This window comes from Salvelinus namaycush, unplaced genomic scaffold (genome assembly GCF_016432855.1).
Source record: "Salvelinus namaycush isolate Seneca unplaced genomic scaffold, SaNama_1.0 Scaffold466, whole genome shotgun sequence".
Classification (NCBI taxonomy): domain Eukaryota; kingdom Metazoa; phylum Chordata; class Actinopteri; order Salmoniformes; family Salmonidae; genus Salvelinus; species Salvelinus namaycush.
The window spans coordinates 127,722-138,263 of NW_024061160.1; the positions used below are offsets into that span (position 1 = coordinate 127,722).

Genomic DNA, 10,542 nt, shown 5'->3' on the forward strand with positions numbered 1-10,542 from the left:
TCTGCCCACAATATTTCGATAGAATTGAGGTCAGGGTTTTGTGATGGCCACTCCAATACCTTGACTTTGTTGTCCTTAAGCCATTTTTTGTCACAACTATGGAAGTATGCTTGGGGTCATTGTCCATTTGGAAGACCCATTTGCGACCAATCTTTAACTTCCTGACTGCTGTCTTGAGATGTTGCTTCAATATATCCACGTCATTTTCCAAAATGTGTTTACAATACCGCTTTGGTGAAAATAGACCAAATTATTAGCGTGAGGAACATGGGCTACTAACAGCTTGCTATTGCTTATATTTTAGCCTACTTGGTAAATACTTTTATATCGTCTTCTTGATCTGCACTGTTGGTTAAGGGTTTGTAAGTCAGCATTTCACAGTAAGGTCTACACCTGTTGGTTGAGGGTTTGTAAGTCAGCATTTCACAGTAAGGTCTACACCTGTTGGTTGAGGGTTTGTACGTCAGCATTTCACAGTAAGGTCTACACCTGTTGGTTAAGGGTTTGTAAGTCAGCATTTCACAGTAAGGTCTACACCTGTTGTATTCGGATTATACCCTGATGAAGACAGCTTGCCTGTCGAAACGTTGGATATTACATTTTTGTATTGTGAGCTCCTAGAGTGTGCGGCTCTACTTTTGTTTTCAAGTTTTCTACTCCGCTAGCCAGCACCTCGCCTAAATAAATGTGCTGTTTCTTTTTCCTCTAGAGTATTCGGCGCATGTGACAAATAAAGTTTGATTTGATTGAAATGTTTTTTTGAAATAACATTGTATGGGAAGTACCACCAACAGTCTGAAAGTCTGAATCAAACACATCGTTTCCACGTTTGATACCGTATCGTCCACTCTATTCTTGCAATATGAGTAAAATAGTTTTCCTTCCAATTTGTTTTATATTAACTATGTCAAAAAGCAGCTTTTCTGTGTTTGAATGGTGTGGGCTTATACCGGTCATAAGGCCATCAATGTAAAGAAGAATGTGTTCTTAACTGAGAGATATAAATGTATACTCAGAACCAAAAAAACTATGGACTATGGACCAGGGCCCATAGTAGGCCAAATGTAAATGTGTTCTTAACTGACTTCCCTTGTTAATTAAAGGTAAAAAAAAAAAATATTCATCATAATAATTTAAATATTCATGCAAGTAGATCACTGATTGGCCAGTTCAGCCTCCTCTAGACTGCTGACATCATACTCTATGAGGGAATTGGAAGCATTCTTTTAACGGTCTGTTTTAGATGGGATTTTCAAAGTGTTTTTTCTATGAGGATAGGATGACTCAACAACAATATTTGGGTATGAGTTAACAGAATATTAACTTTTAAAAATGAGATTTTCACTTGACAGTGACAATGTATCAGCTTTCTAATGTGATCAAAAATACTGAATGAATAACATTTTTGGTGAAGTAAATGTCTGAAGGGGACAACTTGGTCAAATAAAGGACAACTTGGTGAAGTAAAGTCAAAACAATGACAATTATTATTCCAAACACAAAAATTCATATAATGCTAAATTCACAATCGATAAGAATATAAAATGTATAAATACATATCAAGTTTCATCAGTCCCTTGTTCATGTCAACACTAAGTTATAAGGAATAAGGATAAGCAACCCAACCCACCCAGCCAGCTAATCAAATAACCAACCCTCTACCCACCCACCCAACCAATCAGTTAACCAACCCTCTACCCACCCACCCAGCCAATCAGTTAACCAACCCTCTACCCACCCACCCAACCAATCAGTTAACCAACCCTCTACCCACCCACCCAACCAATCAGTTAACCAACCCTCTACCCACCCACCCAGCCAATCAAATAACCAAACTACTACCCAACCTATCAATTAACCAACCCACCCAACTAATAAATTAACCAGCCCACCAACCAACCAATTCACCCAACCAATCAATTAAGCAACCCAACCACCCAAACATTTAACCAACTCATCAACCAACCAATCTTTACTGTCGGCAGAAAATAGAATAATTCTGGACTCCTCTGAGTAGATTTCTGGGATTCCAGACTTCCCAGAACCCGGTTGGATCACAGCTCATCTCCGCCCCTCACGGCCAGACGGAGGTTGGTCCAGAATTCTGCCCTCCTCTCGTCCTCCTGCGGCCACTCCAGGTAGGTACGGGAGCTCATCAACTTGCGGAGCTTGCAGAAGCGCTTGGGAACGTCGTCCTTGGGATGTTCACACACAAACACACACACACACACACACACACACACAGATACACACATTTGATCATCCTTGAAGATGGGATGAGTTAACACAAGGGTTGTCTCCCAAATGACACCCTATTCCCTATATAGTGCACTACTTTAGACCAGAGATCTATGGGTCTCCCTAAGGGTTCTGGTCTAAAGTAGTGCTCTATATAGGGAATAGGGTGCCATAGGGCCCTGGTCTAAAGAAGTGCTCTATATAGGGAATAGGGTGCCATTTGATGTGCAACCTAGCTCCTTCCTACCTTGGAGATGGGTTCCAGAAGCACCAGGACGGCCGCCTCGGAGTCCCCGTCAAACAGACGGAAGTGGGAAAAGTCCAACTCGTACCTGGAACAACAATATTATTGTGTTACAACTATTAATTCCACTCTGAGCTCCACTATTAACTCCACTCTGAGCTCCACTATTAACTCCACTCTGAGCTCCACTATTAACTCCACTCTGAGATCCACTATTAACTCCACTCTGAGCTCCACTATTAACTCCACTCTGAGCTCCACTCTGAGCTCCACTATTAACTCCACTCTGAGATCCACTATTAACTCCACTCTGAGCTCCACTATTAACTCCACTCTGAGCTCCACTATTAACTCCACTCTGAGCTCCACTATTAACTCCACTCTGAGCTCCACTATTAACTCCACTCTGAGATCCACTATTAACTCCACTCTGAGCTCCACTATTAATTCCACTCTGAGCTCCACTATTAACTCCACTCTGAGATCCACTATTAACTCCACTCTGAGCTCCACTATTAACTCCACTCTGAGATCCACTATTAACTCCACTCTGAGATCCACTATTAACTCCACTCTGAGATCCACTATTAACTCCACTCTGAGATCCACTATTAACTCCACTCTGAGCTCCACTATTAACTCCACTCTGAGATCCACTATTAACTCCACTCTGAGATCCACTATTAACTCCACTCTGAGCTCCACTATTAACTCCACTCTGATATCCACTATTAACTCCACTCTGAGATCCACTATTAACTCCACTCTGAGCTCCACTATTAACTCCACTCTGAGATCCACTATTAACTCCACTCTGAGCTCCACTATTAACTCCACTCTGAGCTCCACTATTAATTCCACTATTAACTCCACTCTGAGATCCACTATTAACTCCACTCTGAGATCCACTATTAACTCCACTCTGAGCTCCACTATTAACTCCACTCTGAGCTCCACTATTAATTCCACTATTAACTCCACTCTGAGCTCCACTATTAACTCCACTCTGAGCTCCACTGTAAGCTCCACTCTGAGCTCCACTATTAACTCCACTCTGAGCTCCACTATTAATTCCACTCTGAGATCCACTATTAACTCCACTCTGAGATCCACTATTAACTCCACTCTGAGATCCACTATTAACTCCACTCTGAGCTCCACTATTAACTCCACTCTGAGCTCCACTATTAACTCCACTCTGAGCTCCACTATTAATTCCACTATTAACTCCACTCTGAGCTCCACTATTAACTCCACTATTAACTCCACTATTAACTCCACTGAAAGTTTTTTTGAAATCTGACACAGCGGTTGCATTAAGGAGAAGTATATCTATAATTCCATGTGTATAACTTGTATTATCATCTACATTTATGATGAGTATTTCTGTTGAAACGATGTGGCTATGCAAAATCACTGGATGTTTTTGGAACTAGTGAATGTAATGCGCCAATGTAAACTCCGATTTTTTTATATAAATATGAACTTTATCAAACAAAACATGCATGTATTGTGTAACATGAAGTCCTATGAGTGTCATCTGATGAAGATCATCAAAGGTTGGTGATTAATTTTAGCTATATTTCTGCTTTTTGTGACTGCTATCTTTCGCTGGAAAAATGACTGTGCTTATTGTGGTTTGGTGTGACCTAACAATTGTTTGTAGTGCTTTCGCTGAAAAGCATATTTGAAATCGGACACTTTGGTGGGATTAACAACAAGATTACCTTTAAAATGGTATAAGACACATGTATGTCTGAGGAATTTTAATTATGAGATTTCTGTTGTTTTGAATTTGGCGCCCTGCACTTCGACTGGCTGTTGTCATACCATCACGTTTACCGGGATTGCAGCCATAAGAAGTTTAAACAGCAGTATTGTTATGTGTTGCAGCAGGGACACTATTAAACAGCAGTATCGTTATGTGTTGCAGCAGGGACACTATTAAACAGCAGTATCGTTATGTTCTGCAGCAGGGACACTATTAAACAGCAGTATCGTTATGTGTTGCAGCAGGGACACTATTAAACAGCAGTATCGTTATGTGTTGCAGCAGGGACACTATTAAACAGCAGTATCGTTATGTGTTGCAGCAGGGACACTATTAAACAGCAGTATCGTTATGTGTTGCAGCAGGGACACTATTAAACAGCAGTATCGTTATGTTCTGCAGCAGGGACACTATTAAACAGCAGTATTGTTATGTGTTGCAGCAGGGACACTATTAAACATCAGTATCGTTATGTGTTGCAGCAGGGACACATTGGATTGCAACACTTGTGTTGCTACCACCCTACTACAGTAACCAGCAGCCATCTCTTCCGGGCGCCATCTCAAGCATGAATCTGTAATGACGCTTAGATGTTGATCTTAACGAATTATAGTTGTAGTAGGCCCCGTTCTGCATAGTAGTAAGACAGGACAGAATGACACCGTACCGGCACCACTCGGAGTGGACGAAGTGTTCCGACAGGATGAAGAGGGTGCGTCGACTACGTTCCATTGCATTGATAATGTTGTCGATGATCCAGTGGCCTAAAGAAATAAAGAAATAAATTAAACAAAATACATTCAATTTAAACCGCCTTTCAAAGAATCCTAAGGACACGGTACAACAAAACCAAACAGATAAAAAGCAAGGGATGAAAACTTGAACAAGCTAGCTAAGAAGAGTGGGAAGAACGTGAGGGAATAATTAATGGATTAAATCAATCGACCTGGCAGGAAGTCTCTCTTGTGGAGGCAGAGGGAGAGCGGAGGCTGGGAATTCTCCAGCTCTGGAACCAGGAGTTCTTCGACCCACTCTGCGTCTTGCTCGCTGTACGACACAAACGCATCATAGCAGAGGGGTTCGGCATTCCCTGCGGCATCCCGGCGCTTCTGGCTCCCGGAGTTCCGTTTGGCTTTAAGCCACGCCCACATCATCCTCACGTACCACACCGCGTGGAGCTTCCAGAGCAGAATTACGAACATGATTCCGGAAACGAGCATGCAACCGCAGAGTGCGGACACGAGGAGGATGCGATGACATTGGAACGGTGAGAGCCGGACGCGGTCGACCCTCTGGCCCTGTAAATCAAATATTATTTATTATATGCGCGGGATTAGGGTTGCAAAAATCCGGGTACATTCCCACAATTACGAGGATTCCCAGATTTCCTGCTTATTCCAACCTGATTCAGGATATCTTTAAGCCCGGGATTTCTGGGAAACCTGGGACTTTTTTTGGAAAGTTACACGATTTTTGCAACCCTACACAGGATATAGTGAAGTATACACAGTACTGAGAAATGCAAACTCTCCTCAAAGTATATTTGATGATAAAAATAGAATAATCAGTAAAAAAATAAGATAAACGTACAAGTAAGCATTTAGTGAAGAGAATAAGAATATAATAGTTAACAATAATAATAAAAATGGTACTAATGGTACTAATAGTGATAAATAATAGTAAATATATAAATGACCTGCAGGGGCAGCGGTGAGTCACAAAGGTAGTTATCCCATCTGTCTGTTAGCTCAACGCTGCCCTCTACTGCTCCACCCCACCTCCACACCATGAAGTAGACAAACTCACAAGAACACACAAAACTGAAGAAGAAGAAGAAGTAGGATGGGAATTATGGGCTGCAGGGATCATTGATTTTACAATCTAAGGCAGGCCCCTATTACCTACATAGGGCACTAGTACTTTAGGGTACTAGTACTTTAGGGTACTAGTACTTTTGAGCACCCACAGACCTGTTCTGACCGGCCTGCAGTGCTCGGAGCCTCCTGTAGAGTCGGAGGTCCACGGGTCCAAACATGTTGAGAGTGTTGCTCTGGATCAGGAGAACCTCCAGGCTGGGGAACAAAACAAATGTAATTTTCTCGATTGTTGACTCCAACTAAATGCCCTTTCATTTATTTACGCAAGAGGATCACAGTTTGAGCTATGAGTTGAGCTAAGACTTGGGTCGTACGTATTACATCTCAGAATAGGAGTACTGTTTTACATGCTGATCAGACCGCTCACGCGCCTGCGTCCGCGTGCGACATTTGTCCCGGGATATAAACATCGGGTTGTTATTTTATCTCAAATGCACAAGGTCCTCTACTCTGACAATTAATACTCGGATAAAAGGGTAAATTGAGTTTGTTTCTAGTAATCTCTCCTCCTTCAGGCTTCTTCTTCGTTGGACTTTATATGGCGGTTGGCAACCAACTTTAAGGTGCATCACCACCATCAACTGGACTGGAGTGTTGACCTCAGTTCATCTTTCAATCACCCACGTGGGTATATGCTCCTAAAAACCAATGTGGAGATGGGAGAGGCGGGACTTGCAGCGCATCAAGAGTCACAAATAGAACCAAGTTCTATTTTAGCCCCTGGCTATGCAGACACTCGTTGACGCACGCGATCAGTGTTGGTGCAATGATTGAATAACGTGTGTGTGTACATTTATTTTGCAACGCGAGCGGAGTGGTCAGTTTAACAGTTTAATTTTAGTCCGTCCCCTCGCCCCGACCCGGGCGCAAACCAGGGACCCTCTGCACACATCAACAACAGTCACCCACGAAGCATCGTTACCCATCGCTCCACAAAAGCCGCGGCCCTTGCAGAGCAAGGGGAACCACTACTCCAAGGTCTCAGAGCAAGTGACGTCACCGACTGAAAGGCTGCTAGCGCGCACCACCGCTACCTAGCTAGCCATTTCACATCGGTTACATCAGCATGTCAGGATCAGTTTGCATAGATCAAACTGATTAATAAGATTACATGGGACAAGGGGAACCTGATCCGAGATCTGCACTCTTACACTCTTATTCTGAGATGCTTGATACAGACGGGCTCATTACCTTGATTTATTTATGCAAGACAAGAAGAGCTGAGCTAAGAGCTGAGCTAAGAGTGTAGCTAAGAGTTGAGCTAAGAGTTGAGCTAAGAGCTGAGCTAAGAGTGTAGCTAAGAGTGTAGCTAAGAGCGTAGCTAAGAGCTGAGCTAAGAGCTGAGCTAAGAGTGTAGCTAAGAGTTGAGCTAAGAGCTGAGCTAAGAGCTGAGCTAAGAGTGTAGCTAAGAGTGTAGCTAAGAGCGTAGCTAAGAGCTGAGCTAAGAGCGTAGCTAAGAGCTGAGCTAAGAGCTGAGCTAAGAGTGTAGCTAAGAAAATAAATATATTATTTATGTACATATTTCCCAAAAATATATGGGGGATTGGAGATGACGCAGACAACTACATCGATAGAAGCTATAATCTATCTGCTATATTAAAACTGATCGACCCCCCCAATTTGTTGGGCTAAGAGTTGAGCTCTTTCTCGATACCTCGGGAACAACCATCCAGGGGGCAGACGCATCAACTTGTTCCCAGAGAGGTGCAGCTCCCTCAGGGCCGGGAGAGCAACACTACGGAAGGCTGTCAGGTCGTTGTGTCCCAGATCCAGGATCTCCAGGGTCAGGGGCAGACAGGGGGTGACCCTCCGCAGCTTAGCCCCCGAGAGGTTGAGGTGAGTCAGGGTCTGTGGCCAGGAGCAGGTTTGAGGCATGGAGGTGTAGGCGTTCTGACTGATGTCCAGGTGGACTAGCTTGTCCAGACGGGTGACGAGCTGAGGTGATTTGAAATTAAAAGAGAAAATATCTTTTTTTATTATTAATAATTCTACCTAGTACTTATTTAGCATTTCTCTTAAAATGGAAAGACTAAAACAGAAGGATGCTTATTTGACTAAAAAAAAATGTTAATTATTATTAATTATTATTAATGGGCTTTCTTCAGTCCTCTTCTCGAGGTTTAAAACAATACGATGTCAAACAAGATAGATAGAAGCAGTACAAGTTAATGGTGTCGCCTAACTAGCAGTCTTAACCAAATTACAGTACCTAGGCTGTGCTTCAAACTAGTGCACTATGTAGGGAATAGGGTGCAACAGTTACACACTTTGCTGATGAGGGAAATGGACTTTAGGGCATTGTCGCTGACGTTAATAACTCTGAGATTCCTCAGGAACCCCATCCCGTGACACAGAGATTCCGTCAAGGTCAGGTCGGTCAGTAGGTTACCACTCAGGTCCAGGTACACCATTTGGGTCAACAGGAGAGAGGTCAGACACGGCATCACAAACACCTGGAGGAGAGACAGATTTGTTCCATTGGTTTGTTAATGATCATAAAGGGATTCGGTCATTTTTCAATAACATTACATACGCCCTTTGACCAATCAGATTGCTTGGCTGGAACTAGCCGTTTCATAATTATAAATAGTGTACATACTATTCAGTAATAAGTATTTCATTATTTGTAAAACAAATTATAAACATGTTTACCTTACAGTTAATGATAGAGATATGTCTGAGGTTTTTCAGTAGAAATCCCACAGGCAGGAAGGAGGTGAACTTATAGACATTCAGGATCTGATAATAAAACATAAAAAAAATATATAAACTGAACAAAAATATAAACGCAACATGTAAAGTTTTGGTCCAATGTTTCATGAGCTGAAATAAAAGATCCCAGAAATGTTCCATGCACACAAAAAGCTTATTTCTCTCAAATGTGTTTTATATCCCTGTTTAGTGAGCATTTCTCCTTTGCCAAGATAATCCATCTACCTGACACGTGTGGCATATCAACAAGCTGATTAAACAGCATGATCATTACACATGTGCACCTTGTGCTGGGGGACAATAAAAGGCCACTCTAAAATGTGCAGTTTTGTCACACAACACCATGCTGACTGCAGGAATGTCCACCGGAGCTGTTGCCAGATAATTTAATGTTCATTTCTCTACCATAAGCCACGTACAACGTAATTTAAGAGAATTTGGCAGTACTTCCAAACAGCCTCACAACCGCAGACCACGTGTAACCACGCCAACCCAGGACCTCCACATCCGGCTTCTTCTTCTCCTTCACTCTCTGAGACAATTGCGTGTTATTGATGACAATTTGAACGCACGGAGATACCGTGACGAGATCCCGAGGCCCGTTGTCGTGCCATTCATCCGCCGCCATCACCTCATGTTTTAGCATGACAATGCACGGCCCCATGTCGCAAGGATCTGTACACAATTCCTGGAAGCTGAAAATGTCCCAATTCTTCCATGGCCTGCATACTCACCAGCCATGTCACCCATTGAGCATGTTTGGAATGCTCTGGATCGACGTGTACAACAGCATGTTCCAATTTCGTCCAATATCCAGCAAATTCGCACAGCCATTGAAGAGCAGTGGGACAACATTCCACAATCAACAGCCTGATTAACTCTATGTGAAGGAGATGTGTCGCGCTGAATGGGGCAAATGGTGGTCACACCAGATACTGACTGGTTTTCTGATCCACAACCCTACCTTTTTTTAAGGTATCTGTGACCAACAGATGCATATCTGTATTCCCAGTCATGTGAAATCCATAGATTAGGGCCTAATCAATTAATTTCAATTAACTGATTTCCTTATATGAATTGTAATTCTTTGAAATTGCTGCATGTTGTGTTTTATATTTTTGTTCAGTGTAATAATAATGTATGTTATTTATATATTTATTTATATTTCAAATACTTATGTACATCTGACATCTGACCAACCAATCACCTTAGCCGTTATGACAAGAGATCCCAAACCTCTTGACGAGTGTTGTGTTAAGGTGTCTAACAATACTACCTCACCTCGATGTTTCTGAAGTAGACTGTGTCCAGGTTGTCAAGGTGAGTCCGTCTAGCATGCTTCCAGGAGCCTGCATATGGAAATAGCTTTCTATCAGGATTCTGCATATGGAAATAGCTTTCTATCAGGATTCTGCATATGAAAATAGCTTTCTATCAGGATTCTGCATATGAAAATAGCTTTCCATCAGGATTCTGCATATGAAAATGGATTTCTATCAGGATTCTGCATATGGAAATAGCTTTCTATCAAGATTCTGCATATGGAAATAGCTTTCTATCAGGATTCTGCATATGAAAATAGCTTTCTATCAGGATTCTGCATATGGAGATAGATTTCTATCAGGATTCTGCATATGGAGATAGATTTCTATCAGGATTCTGCATATGGAAATGGATTTCGATCAAAATATTATTAATGA

At 42.2% G+C, this 10,542-nt stretch overlaps 1 protein-coding gene across 1 annotated transcript in view; it reads right to left on the bottom strand.

Annotated features, from left to right (window-relative positions):
* Nucleotides 1–1,894: 1,894 nt before the first annotated feature.
* The window catches only part of LOC120041431 (toll-like receptor 2), a 36,517-nt gene continuing 27,869 nt past the window's right edge, over nt 1,895–10,542 (bottom strand). The window contains exons 7-16 of the mRNA XM_038986382.1: nt 10,124–10,191; nt 8,783–8,869; nt 8,398–8,583; nt 7,785–8,065; nt 6,224–6,325; nt 5,950–6,073; nt 5,200–5,551; nt 4,921–5,017; nt 2,486–2,570; nt 1,895–2,195 (exon numbers count right to left, since the gene is read on the bottom strand). Coding sequence (XP_038842310.1) covers nt 2,055–2,195; nt 2,486–2,570; nt 4,921–5,017; nt 5,200–5,551; nt 5,950–6,073; nt 6,224–6,325; nt 7,785–8,065; nt 8,398–8,583; nt 8,783–8,869; nt 10,124–10,191 — 1,523 coding nt within the window. The 3' untranslated portion in view covers nt 1,895–2,054. The remainder of the gene's footprint in view (nt 2,196–2,485; nt 2,571–4,920; nt 5,018–5,199; nt 5,552–5,949; nt 6,074–6,223; nt 6,326–7,784; nt 8,066–8,397; nt 8,584–8,782; nt 8,870–10,123; nt 10,192–10,542) is intronic.